Source organism: Erythrolamprus reginae, chromosome 4 (genome assembly GCF_031021105.1).
Source record: "Erythrolamprus reginae isolate rEryReg1 chromosome 4, rEryReg1.hap1, whole genome shotgun sequence".
NCBI lineage: Eukaryota > Metazoa > Chordata > Lepidosauria > Squamata > Dipsadidae > Erythrolamprus > Erythrolamprus reginae.
This window is the reverse complement of record NC_091953.1, coordinates 136,379,403-136,403,790: the sequence shown is the minus strand read 5'-3', so window position 1 is coordinate 136,403,790 and position 24,388 is coordinate 136,379,403. Positions and strand designations below refer to the sequence as shown.

Sequence of the window (24,388 nt, the reverse complement as noted above, 5' to 3'; positions counted from 1 at the left end):
AGAGAGGCCCCACGGAGGCTTCTCCCCACCTTTTCTGGCCCTGTTTCTGCTCAAGGGATTCCCAGAGAGGCCCCATGGAGGCTTCTCCCCACCTTTTCCGGCCCTGTTTCCTCCCAGGAGATTCCCAGAGAGGCCCCTTGTTTTCAAGCTGGGGCTTATGATGAGTTATTTAAGAGGATCACCTTTCAGACTTGATTTATTTTTTATCCATGCTTATTTATACAGTACTTATACTTATTTATACTGAAGTACAGTAATACCTCATGATACAAACTTAATTGGTGCAAGGAGGAGGTTCGTAAGACGAAAAGTTCGTAAGACGAAACATTGTTTCCCATAGGAAACAATGTAAAGTCAATTAATCCGTGCAACCAAAAAAACCCCCACAAAAAAACGGCTTTCCGGCTGTTTTAAAAGGTGACAGCCGGCCTGGGGGGTTCGGGGTTCGGGGTGTGCTGGCAAGCCCCCCAGGCCGGCTGCGACATTTTAAAACACCCGCGCCGCTTCGCAGCTGTCTCCTGAAGCCGAACGCGGAAGTTCGGCTTTAGCGTTCGGCTTCAGGAGACAGCTGCGAAGCGGCGCGGCTCTTTTAAAAGGTCGCAGCCGGCCTGGGGGGCTTCCCAGGAACCTCCCGAACCGAACCCGGGGTTCAGCAAAATTTTGCCTCTTCTTACGAACTTTGTTCGAGTTACGAACCGGCGTTCGGGAGGCTTCTGGGAAGCCCCGCCGCCCTGCTGTTACCTTTTAAAACAGCCGCGCGGCTTCCCAGCTGTCTCCGAACGCAGGTTCGTAACTCGAAAAAAGTTCGTAAGAAGAGGCAAAATTTTGCTGAACCCCGGGTTCGTATCACGAGTTGTTCGTAAGACGAGGGGTTCGTATCTTGAGGTACCACTGTATATATTCAGCTTTCAACCGAATAAATATCTGTACAAGCTACATTATGAATTTGGTTTCACAACAGGGATGCGATTTGTGGCTGGTAATTCATTGAGATGATAAAATCTCTCCAAACCTTTCTCTTTGCAGATGTTACACCTCCCCAAACAGCTGGATACTTGGAAATCACAGATCTTACAACGAAGAAGCTTAAATACATACCGATTCCCAGGTAATTGTATTTCCTCATCAGTGAAGGGCTGCAAAAAAAATTACTACCACGCTGTGGGTGTGGCTTATTTTGTAGGAGTGGCTTGACGATCATGTGACCGAAGGGGGTGGCTTAAAGGTCATGTGACTGGCTTAAAGGTGGACAACTTGACATCATTCAACAATTTGGGTTAGGGTTAAGGTGCCTGACTCTCCGCGCTTCAAAGAAATACAATTTTTACTTTTAAAAAAATAAATCCGAAATCAGAAATTTTTTATATACAGTTCAATGCGGGAGTTTCTCTTCGGTTTCTTAGATCCACCAATCTCTCTCCGTACACCTCCTGGCTGGCGATGATTTCCGACACGGATGCGCTGTTGGCTTCGCTGGGGAAAACCGGAGTAGCGACCGTCGACATGGGAGGGAACGTCAGGCTGTGGGAAACCAGTCTAGAAAGTCTGGAAAAATCCCTACAGGAATGGAGGAACATGATTGGCCAAGAAGATGGCAGGCCCGTACAGGTGAGAGGACGGATTTCGAACACAGATCACCCTGGACTTTACGACCGCCTTATTTTTTTCACGCCAAATTACACCTCCCTCTGTTTTTCGCTCTAAATTCGCAAGGAAGTCCTTGCCTCGTGACCACCGTTAAATCTTAAAATTATATGTTGGCAAGTGAGACAACAGTTAAATGAAGGGGCGGATTCCCATTCCCGCCTCTACCGGTGTGCTACATGCGCAGCTTCGCTTCTCCTGCGCGTGCGTCCCAGCGTATTTTTGCTCCTACATATGCGCTGGAAGCAAAAACACACTGAAATCTTGTGAGGGGACACACGGACATGTGAGATTTTGCTGCGGAAACAAAAAATCGGCTAAACCTCATGCGTCCCCTCATAATATTTGTCTTCCGCGCATGCGCGCAAAGCAAAACGTTAGAAAAAAGATCGCGGCGCCCATAAGACTGCCACTGGAGCATGCAAATTGCGCAATCTGGCAGCCGTTATCGGTGCGCTACCATACTGGTAGCAACCCACTACTGGTTATGTTGATCAGACCTTGCACGCTCCTGCTTTTTGAGTCTTACCTAGATCGTGAGGGGGAAAAAATTACCTCAGAATTCCTAGTCGCTACTCATATTTCATAGTTGGTCTGTTCCAGCCTTTCTGGTTTTTTGGTAATCGAGAAACATTAGTGCCATCTGCTGGTCAAAAACTAGTATCTTCAAAACTAGCAACATGAATTTTTATCCTCCTTGGTCGAGAACTACGATAAATAAAAATTGAATAATTACAAATAATTAAACCAATAAGTTGGAAAAGAGAACAGAAACAAACAAACAATTCTAGTATATATATATTTTATTTTTCTCCCCATTAAAAGCATACATAACAACACATAATACACCTTCAATGAATAAACAATATATTTGTGAAGTCTCTTATACAAAAATTATTAAGTCTAAGAAAAAACAAACTAAAAGAAAGCTTTATATTAATAAAAGCTGAAATATAATTTCAATAGCTAATCTTAAACTAAAGAAACGACAGACTAAGCAATTTTTCTTCATTTTTCAATTCTAATATTCATTTTCTTAAATCTTAAATTCCATTTCAAACCTATTCTAGATTAGATTTAAGTATATGTCACATATTTATCTAATGTTGCCTCCTTTTCTCTCTCTCTTTGTCAACCAGATTATCTCAATTATATTTCTCCTTCCTGTATCTCTTATATTAAATTTACATTAATTATTTTATCCATTTTTATTTTCAATCCACTCATTGAATTTCCCCCAAATTTTATAAAACTCCAAGTCTTCTTTATCCTTAATTTTCATTGTAAATCTATTCATTTCGGCACAGTCCATAATCTTCCTTAGTACGTCACAAGCAAACAATTCAAAGTGCAAATTCGATGGAAAACTGGGCTTTCTTCCGCCATCTTCTTTTCTTCTTCCACATCAAAAAAACAACAACTCTGTGAGGTAAAATGATCAGACTGAGGGAGATAGGAATTAAGTTCTTTTAGGCCAAAATATAAATACGTATGAGGGGGATTCCCATTACCGCCGCTACCTATGTGTTGCACGCGCAACTTCAGTTATCTTGTGTGCACATGTCAAAGCATGCTTTTGTTTCCGCGCATGCGCAGGAAGAAAAATCTTGGGAAGGGACGTGCACGCGTGAGAGATTTCTGTGGTTTTTTTGCTTCCGCGCATGCGCAGAAGCAAAAAGTCAATGAAATCTCACATGTTTTACTTCATGTGCATGCATAGAAGCAAAAAATACCTCACAATATTTTACTTCCTGCGCATGCATAGATGCAAAAACACGCTGGGACGTACACTCGATCCCTCAACATAATTGACGCTGCGCGCACAGTGCACCAATCGCTACCGGTGCGCTGTACTTTACCGTTCCAGGAGGAACCCAATACTGAATATATATATTGTGCAGATTGTTCCACGTCTGTCTCATAAACGTGGCAAGATGGACTCCCCTCCCACGTGTTCACGTGTTGTATTCTTTCGACAGATCACCATCCAGAGAGACAGCGGTTTGGACGTCAGCTCCCCAAAACATGGGAAGATCGACCCAGACAATGCCCCTCACGTCGGAGGAAACACCTGGGCTGGTGGGACAGGTACCGAATGGTCTTCCGCTCCTTGCACATTGTTTGGCCTTAATTTTTCTGTTTGTAAAAAATTGGTTATATGGGGTCCTTACATTACCAAACTACTGTATTTTTCAGAGTACAGTGGTACCTCTACCTAAGAACGCCTCTACTTACGAACTTTTCTAGATAAGAACTGGGTGTTCAAGATTTTTTTGCCTCTTTTCAAGAACACTTTTCCACTTACGAACCCGAGAAAAGGCAGTGAGAAGCCTCCGTGGGGCCTCTCTAGGAATCTCCTGGGAGGAAACAGGTCTGGAAAAGGCAGTGAGAAGCCTCCGTGGGGCCTCTCTAGGAATCTCCTGGGAGGAAACAGGGCCAGAAAAGGCAGTGAGAAGCCTCCGTGGGGCCTCTCTAGGAATCTCCTGGGGGGAAACGGGCAGAAAAGGCAGTTAGAAGCCTCCGTGGGGCCTCTCTAGGAATCTCCTGGGGGGAAACAGGGCCTCAGTCCTCCCTGTGGTTTCCCCAATCGCACCCATTATTTGCTGTTACATTGATTCCTATGGGAAAAAATTTGCTTTTTCTTACAAACTTTTCTACTTAAGAACCTGGTCACGGAATGAATTAAGTTCGTAAGTAGAGGTACCACTCTCTTAGATGCACCTTAGTTTTGTGGGAGGAAAATGGGGGGGGGGAGGAGGATCTGCCGACCAGATAATAATTAATGATAATAATAATTTATTAGATTTGTATGCCGCCCCTCTCCGTGGACTCGGAACGGCTCACAATATTCATCTGGCTAGCGTCCGTGCGCACACACAGAGAACCAGGAGCATCAGGCATCTGCCCCTGTTCCCCGGGGCGTCAAACTCGATTATATTGAGGGGGGCCTCGGGGCTGTGTTTTCCCTTGGAGGCAGGGTGGATGTGGCCAAGGTGGGTGTGACCAGCTAAATGTCACTCGTGTCGGGGTGCCTGTCGTTGCCTGAGTGTTTGGCCAGAGAAAATGGGCTCCTGATCTCCGTTTTCGGCTGGGGTGGCCTCCTGCAACTCTCCGCCGGCGAAAACTACAGGCCAGATCTAAACACCCTGCGGGGCGCATCCGAACCCGGGCCTTGAGTTAGACACACACACCCCCCCCTAAGCTTATCCACTCCTGGTCAAAAAGTGTTTGTTTCGGATTCTTTTCCAGGTGGGAGAGACACCGCAGGCTTGGGAGGCAAAGGGGGTCCCTATAGGCTGGACGGAGGTCACCAGGTGTACCAGATATCTCAAGCGGAGAAAGACGCTGTACCGGAAGAGGTGAAGAAAGCCGCCAGGGAGATGGGCGAAAAGGCTTTTAAGCAGAGGTGAGCTTCCTTGAGTGCGGATACTGACTGTGTGCTCCAAGGGCTTCCTTCCTTCCTTCCTTCCTTCCTTCCTTCCTTCCTGCCTGCCTGCCTGCCTGCCCGCCCGCCCGCCCGCCCGCCCTCCCTCCCTCCTTCCCTCCCTCCCTCCCTCCCTCCCTTCCATATATCCATTTGTCTGTTTATCATCTCTTTCTCTTCTTTCTATCTACCTGTCTATCTATCTATCCACCCATCCATCTATCTCTATCTATCTAGCCATCTGCTCCATCCATCCACCCTCTATCTATCTATCTATCTATCTATCTATCTATCTATCTATCTATCTATCATCTATCTATCATCTATCTATTATCTCTCTCTCTCTCTCTATCTATCTATATCTATCATCTCTATCTATTATCTATCTCTATCATCTCTTTCTAGCTATCATCTAGCTATCTTTCTAGCTATCATCTATCTTTCTAGCTAGCTATTTATCATCCATCATCTAACTATATCTTCTTTCATCTTTCTATTTATAATCTTATCTATCTATCTGTCTGTCTGTCTGTCTGTCTGTCTATCTATTTATCATTATTTATTTATATTTCTATCTTTCTATCTATCTATATATATCTTTCTATCTGTTTATCATCTATCTATCTACATACCTACCTACCTACCTTTCTATCTATCTATCTATCTATCTATCTATCTATCTATCTATCTATCTATCTATCTATCTATCTAATCTGTCATTTACCTATCCTCTGTCTGTCTGCCTATCTTCTTCCATTTATCATAAATCTGTATGCCACTTTAATCGTTTTTACAAATAACTGAAGGCAAATAGCTCTATATATTGATGTATCATGTGTATGTACACACACACACACACACTCATGCACAGCTCTTCTAAAATTATACACCTTCAACCTCATTTACTGCGATAGGAAAAACATACCCAGAGCCCAGAAGGGGGAAAAAATTAAAAAATTCAAATTTCTTCTACCGGTTCTGTGTACCTGAGCAAAATTTTTCTACAAGTTCTGCATACCTAACCATACCCGTAGGAGCCCACCACTGCTATCTCCCCTACGGAGGTCAGGATCAGTTGCGTTCCTAACACAACCCGATCAATGCGTGCACAGCGGAATGCGCCCATGTGCAAGGCATTAAGAACAAAAGCCTGGCTGCCCGAAAACACCACCACCACCCTGTAAGGGGACACCCGCGAGGCCCACCTTCTGGTAATTGGATTACGGTGATAGGGGACGAGGAATGAGTTCCAGTTGTGGGGACAGAGGCCCAGGATACGTTGCTACGGGTGAGGGGGAGGGTATTCCTTCCCCCTCGAACCCCGGTTTTTTTGCAAGAATAACATAAAGGAAACCCACTTAGAGTAAAACAGATGAATTGCAGGATTTATTCATTTATACATTTTATTTATTTTCTCAAGTACGTATTGGTGGTATACAAAGATATAACAATGTGTTTATTTATTTAGAAACATAGAAGATTGATCTCATGGTCCATCCAGTCTGCCCTTATACTATTTCCTGTATTTTATGTTAGGATGGATCTATGTTTATCCCAGGCATGTTTCCAATTCAGTGACTGTGGATTGACCAACCACGTCTGCTGGAAGTTTGTTCCAAGCATCTACTACTCTTTCAGTCAAATGGTATTTTCTCACATTACTTCGTTTTTGCCTCAGATTAAAAGAGATCCAAATGAGTGAATACGATGCGTCGACGTATGAAAGATTTTCTGGAGCTGTTCGTAGACAGGTGCAGTCCCTCCGGATTATTCTAGACAATTTACAGGTAATAATTTTGGAAATGGGTCTCTCTTCTCTCTCTCTCTCTCTCTCTCTCTCTTCTCCTGTCCTCCAGCCTTTGTGTAGGCAACCTGCCTTAACTGTGTAGAGTAGTAGAATAAATGGAATGGAATACAATACAACACAACAGAATAGAATAGAATAGAATTCTTTATTGGCCAAGTGTGATTGGACACACAAGGATTTTTTCTTTGGTGCAGATGCTCTCAGTGTACATAAAAGAAAAAGAGACATTTGTCAAGAATCATGAGGTCCAACACTTAATGATTGTCATAGGGGACAAATAAGCAATCAGGAAACAATCAATATTAATAAAAATCTTAAAGATACAAGCAACAAGTTACAGTCATGCAGTCCTAAGTGGGAGGAGATGGGTGAGAGGAATGATGAGAAAAAACTCGTAGTACTAATAGTGCAGACTTAGTAAATAGTTTGGCAGTGTTGAGGGAATTATTTGCTTAGCAGAGTGATGGCATTCGGGAAAAAACTCTTGTGTCTAGAGGTCTTGGTGAAAAGACTAATAGTAATAGTAATGCAGCCTTAGTGGGAGGGGAGAAAAGGTCCACTATCACCTAGGCCCTTTCTCCCTTCAACTAGACAGCCCTTAAGCCGGACACTTCATTCCACTTGACCGCTGGCAGGAGGAGCCTGCTACATCCGGACCCCCGTCCATTGTGAGCCCATCACAAACCTTCATAGCATTATCAGCACAGGATGTGCATCCGTCCTTCCTCTCCACAAAGGGTGTTGTGTAAAGTTCAAGGCGAGAGGGGCTTCCGGGGGCTGCATTGTCTCCCTAGGAAGTGGGCTGCCTGCAATGCAGAGAACAAGGAAGGGGCTAGCTGTTGACCTAAACCATTGTTTATTTGATGTCTGGGCTGGGAAAGGAGAATCTGGGATCCCTACCTCTTTCCCATCCAGCCGTGGGGGAGACCGTGTTGTATCTGCTGCATTGCTACTCTTTGCAGAAGTTCCCAGGTTTTTAAAGAACAACCCAAGAGAAGAATGAAACGGGGAAGGCAAAATATTCCTTTAGTTTTGGTTTTTAACACCAATGCTTGCTGCAAATGTGGTTCCAAAAGTTTACTATTTATTTGCAGAGCTGATTTGATAGATGGCAAAATGTGATGGATGGATGGATGGATTGGGTGGGTAGGTAGGTAGGTAGGTAGGTAAGTAGGTAGGTACATTAAATAGATGATAGATGATCTGGAGATAGAGAGACAGACAGACAGAGATACAGGGTGTGTTCCAAAAGTAATTATTTTTTTTAAAGTACAGTGATACCTCGTCTTACGAACTTAATTCGTTCCATGACCAGGTTCGTAAGATGAAAAGCTCGTAAGACTAAGCAATTTTCCCTATAGGAATCAATGTAAAAGCAAATAATGTGTGCAACCCCATCACAAAAGTCACCCTTTTTGCCTGGCGCCGTTGGGAAACCCCACCTCCGACTTCCGCTGACAGCCGAAGCACTCGGTTTGCATTGCTGGGATTTCCCTGAGCCTCCCCTCGCTGGGAAACCCCACCTCCGACTTCCGCTGACAGCCGAAGCATTCGGTTTGCATTGCTGGGATTTCCCTGAGCCTCCCCTCGCTGGGAAACCCCACCTCCGAACCTCCGTTGATAGCTGAAGCGCCCGTTCTTGCCTCGCTGGGATTCAAAGCAGCACCGGCAAAAATGAAGGAAATCCCAGCGAGGGGAGGCTCAAGGAAATCCCAGCACTTCGGCTGGCAACGGAAGTCCAGAGGCGGGGCATCCCAGCAGCGGCGGCTCGGGTTCATAAGATAAAAATAGTTTGGAAGAAGAGGCAAAAAGATCTTAAACACTGGGTTCGTATCACGAAAAGTTTGTATGAAGAGGGGTTCGTAAGACGAGGTATCACTGTAATTTATTGAACAGATTTGCACAAACACTTAAAATTCTTCAAAGTACTGTCCTTGGGCCTCTACACATTTTTTCCAGTGACTCTGCCGTGACCGGTATGTGTCCTTGAAGGCGTCTTCGGGGACCTCTCGCAAGGTCTTCGTCACGGCTGATTGGATTTCTTCTATGGATGAAAAGCGGGTTCCTTTCAGGGCTGGGAACAAAAAGAAGTCTGCTGGGGTGACTTCAGGACTCGGGGGGGGGGCAGCGTTGGCACCTGGTGTTTGGCCAGGAACTTGCGGACTCGTAGCGCGTTGTGGCAAGGCGCATTCTCATGATGGAGTTGCTAAGTAGCGGAGATGTCTTTTCTCGTCCTGATGACCAGGACATCCACGTAGTAGGCAGAGTTAACTGTCTGTCCTTGGGGAACAAACTCCTTATGGGCCACTCCTTTACTGTCGAAAAAGACAATGAGCATTGTTTTCCCTTTTGATTTGCTCATTCTGGCCTTTTGGGGCTTGGGGGACTGGTCATTGTGCCACTCAGAGCTTTGGCGTTTTGTTTCTGGGTCGTATTCAAAAACCCAGGTTTCATCACCAGTGACGACGTTGTCCAAATAATCAGGTTCAATTTCTATACGTTGCAAAAATTCACTTGAAATTTCCGACTCCATTGTTTTCATGACACGGTCGGCGCGCAGAGGTTTACAATAACTGACGTCCTGCCGCTTCCACAGCTTGGGGAGCACTGAGACCGGTTTCGCGGCAAAGCTTAGCGTCCCGTCCCCCCACCTACTCCAAGTGCTTCAGTCCCACTCCGAACAATAGGAGCGGTGCGGGAAATTCAGTTGCATTACTTTTGGAACGCACCCTGTATATTATTATTATTTATTATTTATTGGATTTGTATACCTCTCCTTTCCGCAGACTCGGGGAAGCTAACAACAATGATAAGAACAGCATGTAGAAATCCATTTAATAAAACAACTAAAAACCCTTATAATAAACCCAAACATACACACAAACATACCATGCATAACTTGTAATGGCCTAGGGGGAAGGAATATCTTAACTCCCCCATGCCTGGCGGCATAAATGAGTCTTGAGTAGTTTATGAAAGACAGGGAGGGTGGGGGCAGTTCTAATCTCTGGGGGGGGAGTTGGTTCCAGAGGGCCGGAGCCGCCACAGAGAAGGCTCTTCCCCCGGGGCTTGCCAAACGACATTGTTTAGTCGACGGGACCCGGAGAAGGCCAACTCTGTGGGACCTTATCGGTCGCTGGGATTCGTGCAGTAGCAGGCGGTTCCGGAGATAATCTGGTCGCATGCCATGTAGGGCTTTAAAGGTCATGACCAACACTTTAAATTGTGACCGGAAAATGATCAGCAGCCAGTGCAAGGCACGGAGTGTTGGAGAAACGTGGGCGAATCTTGGAAGCCCCACGACGGCTTTCGCGGCTGCGTTCTGCACGATCTGGAGTTTCCGAACATTTTTCAGAGACAGCCCCATGTAGAGAGCGTTGCAGTAATCGAACCTCGAGGTGATGAGGGCATGAGCGACTGTGAGCAATGACTCCCTGTCCAAATAGGGCCGCAACTGGTGCACCAGGCGAACCTGGGCAAACGCCCTCCTCGCCACAGCTGAAAGATGATGTAACGAGATATATAGATACACACACAGAGAGAGTTTGAAAAACCGAATAGTAAACCCCATTTCTTTTCCTCCGTTATCATAAGGGAGGGCGATTCAGTGTAATTTGTGTGAACCTGAAATGCCTCTACCTCCTATAATTATTCGCTCCCCTTCGTCTGTCTTTCAGCCACAAATCGCCGGGGTTTTGAAGGCTCAAAACCTGTGCACCTTACATGGATTGTTCTGTGTTCCCGTTCCATATGTGTCACTCCTAGTGAATTTGCTTAGCTTAGGTTTTTGTTTTGACCAGATGGGATTTATTGATTTCGGTAAAGCCCCGTTGGTCAGCGTTGTGCTGGAATTACACCAGTTGTCAAAAAACAAGCCTTTGATTACATTCTAGCATTTCATGGTCCAGTTCCCAGGCAAGAGACTGGAGACTGGGAAAGAATGAGTTTCATCAACGTAGACAAATATTGTTATTCCTTTGATTAGACAGACCTGTCTATTCACGCATTAGTTTCGAGAATTTATGCCAAGGCTGATTTTAAAAGTTGGAAGACAAGTGGCGTTAGCTTGCTCAAAACGAAAAGACACCGTACAAAATAATAATAATAATAATAATAATAATAATAATAATAATTATTATTATTATTATTATTATTATTTATGGGATTTGTATGCCGCCCCTCTCCGTAGACTCTCGGCGGCTAACAACAATAATAAACACAACATGTACAATCCAATAATGAAAAACAACTACAAACCCTTATTATAAAACCAAACATACACACAAACATACCATGCATAACTTGTAATGGCCTAGGGGGAAGGAATATCTCAACTCCCCCGTGCCTGGCGGTATAAATGAGTCTTGAGTAGTTTACGAAAGACAGGGAGGATGGGGGCCGTTCAAATCTCCAGGGGGAGTTGATTCCAGAGGGCCAGGGCCGCCACAGAGAAGGCTCTTCCCCTGGGGCCCACCAAACGACATTGTTTAGTCGACGGGACCCGGAGAAGGCCAACTCTGTGGAACCTTATCGGTCGCTGGGATTCGTGCGGTAGCAGGCGGTTCCAACACTGCTCAAAAAAATAAATTATTTTTTAATTTAAATAAATTTTATTTTATTTTTCTATTTTTTTATTTATCTATTAAAGGGAACTATTATTAATTACGTTTGTTAATTTGGTTCATGGTGTCATATGTGACATATTATTTGGATATTTTCCCCTTGAATTGATACAGTCTTGATCCCTGTAAGGGTTAGATAAAAATTAAGAATTAGTGGATGTGATTGGAATTTTTTTGCTCTTTCTTCTTGGGGTTTTTTTTCTATTAAAGGGCATTTATTATAAAAGTAGGGTTAGGAAATATACATGAAAATTGCTATTAAGGATATATGGAGAAGACTGAAGCACTGTGGCCCAATTAATTAGATGTGAGTAGAAACAGCCTAAAAAGTGTACTAGCTAATAGCTTTTTAATGTTATATGAGAAATTTGAGTAATTATTTCTGTCCAGATGTCAAATGTAAAGGAGACAGCATTGGATGGATTATGAATGCCGAAATTGAAAAAAATGATTCATTGTAATATAATTCAAGATTGATCGTATTTTATTTTGTACATGTGATTGGTGTGAAAAAATAAAAAAATTCTTTGCCAAAAATAAATAAATAAAGAGAACACTTAAACAACAAGTATTCAAATGAGAATATTTCATTCATTCAAATCTATGATGTGTTATTTGAGTGTTCCCTTTATATTTTATTTTATGTACGCTGAGAGCATATGCACCAAGACAAATTCCTTGTGTGTCCAATCACACTTAGCCAATAAAATTCTATTCTATTCTATTCTATTATTTTTTTGAGCAGTATATAATATAAAGGAAAGTCGTTGTCTAGCAATTTTCTTTTTACAATTTATGACCTAGGTAATATGATTAAAATTACTTGATTAAGATATAGGCAACAAATAGCATAATATAGCAAAGTATAAATTAATAGGCTGATATAAATAGGCTGTAACAAATAAGGTGAACAAGATGTGCAAATCGTTGAATCTTTAAGATTTGAAATATTAAATTGTAAATATGATAGGTTATATATGTTTATGTGTTAGTATAAGTTGTGTTTTCTCTTTGTTTTTCTTTTTATGGTTTTTGTTTTTAATGTAAATAATAAAGATTATTTTTTAAAAAAATAGAAAATACACCACATACGCACACACACACACACAAATAGAATGTAGGCTTAAAGGTGGTTGTGATGTTTTATTCCTCCGAAGGCCAAAGGGAAGGAAAGGCAGTGGTTAAGACACCAAGCGGTTGGAGAATTGGACGATGCCAAGATCATTGACAGTCTGACTGGGGAAAAAGCCATTTACAAGCGCCGTGGAGAACTTGACCCACAAGTAAGTTAAATGTTATCACTTGTCGACCAATGACACTGGTCAACACAAAAAAAACCAGCCAAGGTAATATGTCTGTTTTATGGAGTTTGATGGGCTGATTCCAAAAATATGCTTAGTTTTCCTCTATCACATAAAGTCCTGATGTAGAAGCATTTTTGTTATGACGTTATTTCTATATTTTCAATATACTGTACGTGGTAATTACTGTTTTCTTAATATCGCCAGTATATTTCCTATACCAGGGTTAGGCAAAATTGGCTTTTCTATGACATATGGACTTCAACTCCCAGAATTCCTAAGCCAATCATGCTAGCTCAGGAATTCTGGGAGTTGAAGTCCAAAAGTCATAGAAGAGCCAACTTTGCCTACCCCGTCCTATACCTTATAATGATGACGCTGCTGGGTGGAAACTATACCTGCTACAGAAAAACAGTATACATTTTTGAAATCTGAAGAAAAAAATGAGTCAGAAAAGTACAAGGTCAACTGCGATGATTACAAAAAACACTTTTTGCTGTTGTTGTTGATCTGTGTTATTTTTGTGTGTAATTTCACCGAAGAAAAGTCACGTCGCTGGGAAAATTAACCTCTTCTCAAGTCTCCCCTGGGTTCATGCGCAACTGGTGCGCACTGCTCGGGTTGCAAATGCTGATGCTCTCTCCAGCAGAATCACAAAGGGTTTCTGGAAATTTCCCCAGCTAAGCTCCAGTAGGCCAAGAGGATGAACTGACATATTAAGGCCTAAATCGCGGTGTCGATAATTGTTTGTTTTCATGGTTTCTTAGTGACGTGATTAACACAACATAGTGCGCATTTCTGTCCCTGGCCGTGTGTTTCTGAGGTTTAGTCCAATCAGGGTTAGTGAAATATGTTTTGGGTTTTTGGGTTTTTAATGCAACGTAATTGGTTACGTTCAGATATTTGGACTTCAACCTCAGCCCTCTCGGGCTGGGGAATTCTGGGAGTTGAAGTCCACGCGTCATAAATTGATAAATACTGTTCTATATCAGAATCAGAGGTGAATTCCTGCTGGTTTGGGGACACACACACACACACCCTTTTGGCACAAAGTCCAAAACAGGTTCACCATCACAGGTCCAGACATTTAGGTCTCGGCTGGGGAATTCTGGGAGTTGAAGTCCAGACGCCATAAATTGGGAAACACCATTCTATATCAGATGGTTCCATAGATGTCACTTCTTAGACCTCTGGATTTTGGCCTGGGGAAATCTGGAAGTCCGCACATCATAAGCGGGAAAACCTCACTCTGATCACATGGCGCCATAGACGTTCCTTTGAGAAATCTGGGCTGGGGAATTCTGGGAGTTGAAGTCTTCCCATTTGAAGTTGAGAAACACCGCTCCAATCAGATGGGTCCATAGATGTCGCTTCTGGACCTGTGTTTATTTATTATTTATTTATTAATTATATTTCTATGCCGCCCTTCTCGAGGCGACTCAGGGCAGCGTAAAACATTAAATATAACAATATATAAGAAATCTAATAACTATAAAAATATGAAAATTTACTGAAACATTTTAAAAGACCCCATGTACACTCACACATATTCAACCAGTCCAATCATATCTCGTATCAATCGGAGACAGTCTCGCCACTTACGGCCCACCGGCAAAGGTAGGTTTTTAAAGCTTTACGAAAGACCAGGAGTGAGGGGGCGGTACGTATCTCCGGAGGGAGTTCGTTCCAGAGGGCCGTGGTCGCCACAGAGAAGGCTCTTCCCCTAGGCCCCACCAGTTGACATTGTCTGGCCGACGGGACTTGGAGAAGGCCAACTCTGGGACCTAACTGGCCCCTGGGATACATGAGGCAGAAGATGATCCCGGAGATAATCTGGTCCTAAGTCATGTAGGGATTCGTAGGTCATAACCAGCACTTTGAATTGGGCCCCAAGACCAATTGGCAACCAGTGCAGCTCACAGAGTGATGTTGAAATGTGGGCAGATCTTGGTTATCCCACTATAGCTCGTGCAGCTGCATTTTGCACAATTTGCACAAAATCTTGGCATGAGTTGACATGTTTTTTTTAAAAAAATTGTCATCTATTTCCTCTATTTTTCTAAAGCTTGGAAGTCCACAGCAGAAATGCAAGCGGCTCTCCCTGGTGGTCGATGTCTCCGGCAGCATGTACCGCTTCAACGGCGTCGACCGGCGGCTGGAGCGATCCATGGAAGCCGTCTGCATGGTTATGGAAGCCTTTGAGAATTACGAGCAGAAATTTAAGGTGACTCTCGAGGGGGGCGGTCACCCGGATTCGAACCTGTCACAGGTGCCTAAGTTGCTTAGGAGAAAAGGCGTTGGCCTCCTTCATCCCAGATCTCACAAAGTCTCAAAATCGATTAGATTTTTTTTAATATAATCTTTTTTAATTTTTTCTCCAAACTTAACACAAATATCCATACATATGACATATTATCAAGACATCTATAGTTATATATTTCTATGCAAAAACATATATCTTTGGTTATCTTACTACATCAGTCACAATGAATCAGCAGAAAGAACAGAGGGAGCAGAGAAAGAATCATGCTTTCTGGCTCCCCCTTATGGCAATTTGCAACATTACCTCTTAAAGCTACAGTACAGTGATACCTCGTCATACAAACTTTTCGAGATACAAACCCAGGGTTTAAGATTTTTTTGCCTCTTCTTCCAAACTATTTTTACCTTACAAACCCAAGCTGCCGCCACTGGGATGCCCCGCCTCCAGACTTCTGTTGCCAGCGAAGCACCCATTTTTGCGCTGCTGGGATTCCCCTACAGCATTGCAAAAACACGGAGGTCCGGAGGTGGGGTTTCGAGGACTTCCATGTTTTTGCGATGCTGCAATTTCGCTGAGGCTCCCCTCGCTGGGAAACCCCACCTCCGGACTTCCGTGTTTTTGCAATGCTGCAGGGGAATCCCAGCAGCGCAAAAACGGGCGCTTCGCTGGCAACGGAAGTCCGGAGGTGGGGTTTCCCAGCAAGGGGAGCCTCAGCGAACTCGCAGCATCACAAAAACACGGAAGTCCGGAGGTGGGGTTTCCCATGGAGGGGAGCCTCAGGGGAATGCCAGCAGCACAAAAACGGGCGCTTCGGCTGGCAAAAAGGGTGAGTTTTGAGCTTGCATGCATTAATCGCTTTTCCATTGATTCCTATGGGAAACATTGTTTCGTCTTACAAACTTTTCACCTTACAAACCTCGTCCCGGAGTCAATTAAGTTTGTAAGACGAGGTATCACTATACTTCAATACATACAAGCATCCATTGTTAGCTTTTTTATATATTGCAAATGCAACTGTTTTGTACTAACACATATCTTTGCTCAAATCTTTTTCCCATGCAGTACAACATCCTCGGCCACTCGGGAGATGGGTTCAATATTGTCCTGGTTCCCAACGAGAAAGTGCCAAAGAACAATAAGCAAAGACTAGAGATTCTCAAGGTAACGTTCTTAATTTCATGAAATGTTTTGAGGTTTAGCACAACAGGTTTCCCAATTCTTCTTATTCCGGGAGACAGAAGAACTGGGCATCGCTAGTTTAATGAAAAGAAAGACCAGGGGAGACACAATAGCAGCCTTCCAATATCTCAGGGGTTGCCACAAAGAAGAGGGAGTCAACCTATTCTCCAAAGCACCTGAGGGTAGAACAAGAAGCAATGGGGGGAAACTAAACAAGGAGAGAAGCAACTTAGAACTAAGGAGAAATTTCCTGACAGTTAGAACAATTGATCCATGGAACAGCTTGCTTCATCACGTTGTGAATACTACAACTTGGAAGTGATGTGCCGGTGCCTGGAGGCTGTTGGGGCCTGGATGGGTGTCAACAAACTCAAACTCAATCCAGACAAGACGGAGTGGCTGTGGGTCTTGCCTCCCAAGGACAATTCCATCTGTCCGTCCATTACCCTGGGGGGAGAAACATTGATCCCCTCAGAGAGGGTTCGCAACTTGGGCGTCCTCCTCGATCCACAGCTCACATTAGAGAAACATCTTTCAGCTGTGGCGAGGGGGGCGTTCGCCCAGGTTCGCCTGGTGCATCAGTTGCGACCCTATTTGGACCGGGAGTCACTGCTCACAGTCACTCATGCCCTCATCACCTCGAGGTTCGACTACTGTAACGCTCTCTACATGGGGCTACCTTTGAAGAGTGTTCGGAAACTTCAGATCGTGCAGAATGCAGCTGCGAGAGCAATCATGGGCTTTCCCAAATATGCCCATGTCACACCAACACTCCGCAGTCTGCATTGGTTGCCCATCAGTTTCCGGTCACAATTCAAAGTGTTGCTTATGACCTATAAAGCCCTTCATGGCACTGGACCAGAATATCTCCGGGACCGCCTTCTGCCGCACGAATCCCAGCGGCCAGTTAGGTCCCACAGAGTGGGTCTTCTCCGGGTCCCGTCAACAAAACAATGCCACTTGGCGGGGCCCAGGAGAAGAGCCTTCTCTGTGGTGGCCCCGGCCCTCTGGAACCAACTCCCCCCAGAGATTAGAACTGCCCCTACCCTCCTTGCCTTTCGTAAGCTACTCAAAACCCACCTCTGCCGCCAGGCATGGGGGAATTAAGACTTCTTCTCCCCCCTAGGCTGATACAACTGTATGTATGGTATGTTTGTACGTATGCTGGTTTTATACATTTAGGGGTTTTAAGTTAGTTTTTAGTATTGGATTTTTTACTGTATATTGTTCATGTATATTGTTCATGACTGTTGTTCGCTGCCCCGAGTTTTCGGAGAGGGGCGGCATATAAATCCAATAAATTGAATTGAATTGAATTGAATTGAATGCTTCAGCATCAGGTGTTTTGAAGATATTGGATAACAGTTTGTCTGAAATAGTGTAAGGTTTCCTTCCTCAGCGGGGGGTTAGACTAGAAGACCTCCAAGGTCCCTTCCAACCCTGTTGTTCTGTTCTCTGTTCTATTCTATTATTCTATACTATTTTTCTGTTCTATTCTTTACTATACTATTCCTCTGTTCTATTCTTCTATTTTATTATTCTATTCTATTCTGATGTTATTCAATTCTATTCTAATGTTCTATTCTATTTAATCTATACTATACTATTCCTCTGTTCTATTCTTCTACTCTATTCTATTCTATTCTGATATTATTCAATTCTATTCTAATGTTCTATTCTATTATTCTATTCTATACTGTTCCTCTGTTCTATAGTTCTATTTTATTATTCTGTTCTGTCTGTTTTTATATTATTCTCTTTTCTATTACATTGTTCTATTTTTCTATTTTATTCTTCTATTCTATTCTTTTTCTATTCTATTCTTTGTTATTCTACTTTATTCTTCTATTCTATTCTAATGTTCAATTCTGTTATTCTATACTATACCATTCCTCTGTTCTATACTTCTATTTTATTATTCTATTCTGTTCTGTTTTTATATTATTCTCTTCTCTATTCCACTGTTCTATTCTTCTATTCTATTCTTATATTATGCTATTCTTTGTTCTATTTTATTATTCTATTCTATTGTTCTATACTATTGTTCTATACTATTATTGTCTTCTATTCTTTTTTTCAAAAGAGAACTCTTGATTTTTTTTTCCCTTTGAAAAGGGTTTGCTTCCCACCCAAGGAGCTGAAAGTCACACTGAAGAACCTTCCTGTTCCTGGTGTGAGAAGTGAAATGCCTTTCAAAAGAGAAAAAAACCCGTTGCCATTTTAAGAAAAGCCCCTTTTGGGATTCAGATTCGTGTTGGTCTTAATCTGCAAAGTCAATTAACCGACCGGTTTTTCGTTCTTTCTTTTCCCCGCACGGAGGCCAAAATAGCCCCATCCCCATCATCAGGCCCTCGATCCTCCTTTCCTACTCAACTTGACCTAATTCCCTCGAGAGCAGCCTGGAGCAGATAATGTCACCTGAATACTTGGCGTAAGCTCCTTCGCGAGCATAAATAAATGCTAATGCCTTAATACCCCTGAGCAGATCATCACTCTGTTCAGGTGAACGGTCTGTAAAGAGGGGAGAATTTTATCTCTGCTGGGGGCAGGTAGTCCTCATTTTTACGACCGCGATTGAGCCCAACATTTAAGTTGCTAAGTAAGAAATTTGTGAAGGGAGAAATTTGCTCTATTTTGTGACCTTCCATTGCCACCGTTGTTAAGTGAATCCATACAATTGTTACGTTAGTAATATCTGGATGTTGTGTGAATCCGGTTTTGCTCGTTGGGAGGTCACAGAACAGGATCACATGACCCCAGGATACGGCAACCGTCATAAATATGAGTTCATTCCAAGGATACTGCAAAAGTCAGCATGCAAAATAGTTGTCAGTCCATTTTTTTCAGGGATAGAAAATACAATACAATAGAAAATATAGGAATAGAATAGGAATAGGAATAGAATAGTATAAATGGAATAGAACAGAACAGAATGAGAATAGAATAGAACAGAATACAATACAATAGAATAAAATATTTTAGCATAGATTGAGAATAGGATAGGATAGGATAGGATATATAGGAATAGAATGCAAATGAGAATAGAATGAGAATAGAATAGAATGAGAATAGAATGAGTATAGAATAGAATAAAAAATATAGGAATAGAGTAGAATAGGAATAGAATAGTATAAATGCAATAGAACAGAATGGGAATAGAATAGAGCAGAATACAATACAATAGAATAAAATATTTTAGCATAGATTGAGAATAGGATAGGATAGGATATATAGGAATAGAATGCAAATGAGAATAGAATGAGAATAGAACAGAATAGAATGAGAATAGAAAAGAAAAGAAAAGAAAATATAGGAATAGAGTAGAATAGAAATAGAATAGAATCTATAGGAATAGAATGTGAATGAGAATACAATGAGAATAAAGTAGAGTAGAATAGAATGAGAATAGAGTAGAAAATATAGGAATAGAGTAGAATAGGAATAGAATAATATCTATAGGAATAGAATGTGAATTAGAATAGAATGAGAATAAAGTAGAGTAGAATAGAATGAGAATAGAGTAGAATAGAATAAAAAAGACTCTTTACAAGTGGCTCTTAAAAACATTCAGTGATGAAGTCCCACGATTTCTGGTGGCAAGCTGTTCCACTAGTTAATTGTCCCCGACATTAGGAAATTTCTCCTTAATCCCAGGTTGCTCCTCTTTTTGATTAGTTTCCATCCATTCTTTCTTTTCCTGCCTTCTGGTGCTTTGGAGAATAATTTGACTCCCTCTTCTTTGTGGTGGCCCCTCAAATACTGGAATCCTGCTATCATTCTTCTTTTCCCTAGACTAACCAAACCCAAATCCTGCAGCCAGTTTAGTCTCCAGGCCTTAGATCACCTTAGTTGCTCTTCTCCGAACCTTGTTCCGAAGCCTCAACATCTTTTTCGCAGTATGGAAACCCAAAGTCGGTCACGGTATTCCAGCTGCGGCCTTAACTAGGGTTTTACAAGCAGTGCCGATACTTCGCTTGATTCTGTGCCTCTGTTTATGCAACTTCAAATCGTGCAGAATGCAGCCGCGAGAGCAATCATGGGCTTCCCTAAATATGCCCATGTTACACCAACACTCCGCAGTCTGCATTGGTTGCCGATCAGTTTCCGGTCACAATTCAAAGTGTTGGTTATGACCTATAAAGCCCTTCATGGCACCGGACCAGATTATCTCAGGGACTGCCTTCTGCTGCACAAATCCCAGTGACTAGTTAGGTCACACAGAGTGGGTCTTCTCCGGGTCCCGTCAACTAAACAATGCCGCTTGGCGGGACCCAGGGGAAGAGTCTTCTCTGTGGCGGCCTCTGGAACCAACTCCCCCCAGAGATTAGAATTGTCCCCACCCTCCTTGCCTTTCGTAAGCTGCTTAAAATCCACCTCTGCCGGCAGGCATGGGGGAATTGAGATACTCTTTCCCCCTAGGCCTTTACAATTGTATGCATGGTATGTTTGTATGTATGTTTGGTTTTTTTTTGTTTTTTTATTTTATATTAAGGGGTTTTAATTCACTTTTAGTATTGGATTATTATTGTACACTGTTTATGATTGCTGTTAGCCGCCCCGAGTTTTCGGAGACGGGCGGCATATAAATCCAATAAATAATAATAATAATAATAATAATAATAATAATAATAATAATAATAACAATAACAATAATAATAAAAACAACAACCCAGGTTTTGTTATTATCTCTTTTGGGGGGGGGGATTCTCCTTTACGCCTCGCCAGGTTATTCACGCCCACGCTCAGTTCTGCATGAGTGGAGACCACACCCTGGAAGGGACCGAGCACGCCGTGCGGGAGATCGCCAAAGACGACGCCGACGAGTATTTCGTCATCGTCTTAAGCGACGCCAACCTGGAGCGCTACGGCATCCCGCCCGCAAGATTTGCCCAGGCCCTGACGATCGACCCCAAAGTCAACGCTTTCGCCATCTTCATTGGGTCCTTGGGGAATCAAGCCGACAGGTGAGTTGAAGACCCCAAAAGCTCAGGAGGAATCCACAGGTGGTGGGTGGGATTTTTTAGGCAAATCTTCTCAGATCCCGACCCTGAGTGACAATACCTTTCTTTTCTGTCCTGGTGGTGGCCCCAGCAGTGGTCTGCTCCCCGGATGAGGGGGAGGTAATGCCATTCCGGCGCATGTGCAGGAAGTGAAATCTCGCGCAAGGACATGCACGACCGCGAGATTTTGGTTTCCGCCAGTTTTTTGCTTCTGCACATGCGCAGAAGCAAAAAACTGGCAAATATCGCCAAAATCTCGCTCTCTCACACATCCTCGGTGAGATTCGGTTTCCAGCACATGTGCAAAAGCCGAATCTTGTGCCAGAACCTCCCTGCCCCCTGCCAGATGCACACACCTCCCACCAGGATTCATTTCCCCCAAGTGCATTATTTTACATTTGGAAACATTAAACTGCAGTTTCCATTGCTTTGACTATTTATCTAGTAAAGCTAAATCATTTGCCATATTACAGACCCCTCCAGGAATATCAACCCTGTTGCACACTTTAGAGTCATCGGCAAATAGACAAACTTTCCCTACCAAACCTTCCCCTTTAAGTCGCTTCTTTTGACCAGAGAGTTGGACTAAGAGGCCTCCAAAGTCCCTTCCCACCCTATGATTTTAAGTAGGGCAAGAGAAGCATTTCTGCATGCTTTCATTTAGGGAGGAAAAAAAGGAATGACAAACGCAGCAATTTTTGTAGTAGTGGCTTTGAAGGCAAAATTGCTTCTTTGAGCATGAATCATAAGAAAATGGGAGATGATGTCAGGAAGAATTAAGTTCAGTTTCAAATAATGATTAACTATCCGGAGCCAAGGTCGAATTTGTGAAACCACCATAGTCTGCTCAGCTCAGGTGTGGTTAGTGTAAATAAAGTCTCCCCCCCACCCCATCAAATCGTTTGAACATATTCTCAACCCTAAAAAATAATAATAACCCGCTCTCACGCCCGAAAATTGCTGATTCATACGTCATTTTGCAAACCAGCAAAAAAGGATCTTAAAATCATTTCTCATCCTTTGGTTTTAACCTCATCGCCCAAAACTTTAACACGCTCCATTTCTTAACCAAACCCATTTGCATGAAAGAAAAACATTGGGAATTGTAGTTTCGGTGCTCATCACAACTTGCAATAGGAACACGTATTTTTCAAAAAATAATCTATTAAATATCCATAAAAATAAAAGTTTTTTAAAAAAGGAAAAAATAAACCAACAAACAATAAACAGACAAGCATACATTCACACCAGTGTTTTCATATATACATTATTATTATTGTTGTTGTTGTTGTTATTATTATTATTATTATTATTTATTAGATTTGTATGCCGCCCCTCTCCGTAGACTCGGGGCAGCTCATGTTTACATTTGTGATTACTCAATTGCTTATAAATCTTTCTATGTAAATACACTACTCAAAAAATAAAGGGAACACTTAAACAACACAATATAACTCCAAGTAAATCAAACTTCTGTGAAATCAAACTGTCCACTTAGGAAGCAACACAGATTGACAATCAATTTCACCTGCTGTTGTGCCCATTCAACTTTGTACAGAAAAAAGGATTCAATGAAAGTATTTCATTCATTCAGATCTAGGATGTGTTATTTGAGTTTTCCCTTTATTTTTTTGAGCAGTATATATTTATGGAATAAACATTCAACCCAATTTCAACCATCCTGTTGATTATTATTATTATTATTATTATTATTATTATTATTATTATTATTATTATTTATTGGATTTTTATGCTGCCCCTCTCCGTAGACTCGGGGCGGCTAACAACAATGATAAAAAACAACATGTAACAATCCAATTAATAAAACAACTAAAAACCCTTGTTATAAACCCAAACATACACACAAACATACCATGCATAACTTGTAATGACCTAGGGGGAAGGAATATCTTAACTCCCCCATGCCTGGCGGCATAAATGAGTCTTGAGTAGTTTACGAAAGACAGGAGGGTGGGGGCAGTTCTAATCTCCGGGGGGGAAGTTGGTTCCAGAGGGCCGGGGCCGCCACAGAGAAGGCTCTTCCCCTGGGGCCCGCCAAACGACATTGTTTAGTCGACGGGACCCGGAGAAGGCCAACTCTGTGGGACCTTATCGGTCGCCGGGATTCGTGCGGTAGCAGGCGGTTCCGGGGGTAATCTGGTCCAATGCCATGTAGGGCTTTAAAGGTCATGACCATATGTTATACGGCTTATCAATAAAATATGCATCTCCTATATATCTTATACAGATTTATAGTTCTATCTTAAGTGGGTTTTGTCTATTAAAAGGGAAGAATTTAATTACGGTACTTGTAACATGTGGCTTGTTTCTTCTTAGTTCTTTCTTGTTTCAATAACCAATGTAACGGTCTGTTGTATTCACTTTAGCTAGTTACTATTGTAGGAACACAAATCTATTAAAAAAACACCTTCCCCAAGACTTGTTCTCACCTCAAGCTTCTTGACCTCTTCTTTTTTATGATTTCAAAAGTTTATTTTATTATATCAGGCTAGCATCCTTAGTCTGGTCAGTTTCAGCACATTATATTATCCCCTGGTTATGGCTTTAAAAAACTTTATTTGGAGAGTAACAATGTCAGAGCAAGTAGAACAATGAAAAAAAAAACTTGCAAAGGCTTAGGGTTTGGAAAACATTCTTTGCAGAGAGTAGCAATGAAAGAGCTTGCAAGCTGGTAAGAGCTGGGAACATTGTTAGCACCTGGTTAGGGTTGGAAAGTAGCTTATTTGGAGCAAGTTAGAGCAATGAATAAAACCCTGCAAAGGCTTAGGGCTTGGAAAACATTCTTTGCAGAGAGTAGCAATGAAAGAGCTTGCAAGCTGGTAAGAGCTGGGAACATTGTTAGCACCTGGTTAGGGTTGGAAAGTAGCTTATTTGGAGCAAGTTAGAGCAATGAATAAAACCCTGCAAAGGCTTAGGGCTTGGAAAACATTCTTTGCAGAGAGTAGCAATGAAAGAGCTTGCAAGCCAGTAAGAGCTGGGGACATTGTTAACACCTGGTTAGGGTTGGAAAGTAGCTTATTTGGAGCAAGTTAGAGCAATGAAAAAAACCCTGCAAAGATTTAGGGCTTGGAAAACATTCTTTGCAGAGAGAAACAATGAAAGAGCCTGCAAAGTAAGAGCTGAGAAA

At 42.4% G+C, this 24,388-nt stretch overlaps 1 protein-coding gene across 4 annotated transcripts in view; it reads left to right on the top strand.

Annotated features, from left to right (window-relative positions):
* Positions 1 to 24,388, top strand: part of VWA8 (von Willebrand factor A domain containing 8) — a 99,023-nt gene that overhangs the window by 74,121 nt on the left and 514 nt on the right. For 2 of the 4 annotated variants that reach the window (XM_070751384.1, XM_070751380.1), the window contains exons 36-44: positions 1,027 to 1,108; positions 1,404 to 1,608; positions 3,624 to 3,732; positions 4,894 to 5,050; positions 6,747 to 6,855; positions 12,655 to 12,780; positions 14,864 to 15,124; positions 16,124 to 16,222; positions 20,966 to 21,204. In XM_070751384.1, coding sequence (XP_070607485.1) covers positions 1,027 to 1,108; positions 1,404 to 1,608; positions 3,624 to 3,732; positions 4,894 to 5,050; positions 6,747 to 6,855; positions 12,655 to 12,780; positions 14,864 to 15,124; positions 16,124 to 16,222; positions 20,966 to 21,204 — 1,387 coding nt within the window. The remainder of the gene's footprint in view (positions 1 to 1,026; positions 1,109 to 1,403; positions 1,609 to 3,623; positions 3,733 to 4,893; positions 5,051 to 6,746; positions 6,856 to 12,654; positions 12,781 to 14,863; positions 15,125 to 16,123; positions 16,223 to 20,965; positions 21,205 to 24,388) is intronic. The other 2 variants (XM_070751383.1, XM_070751382.1) reach the window with 1 other exon arrangement.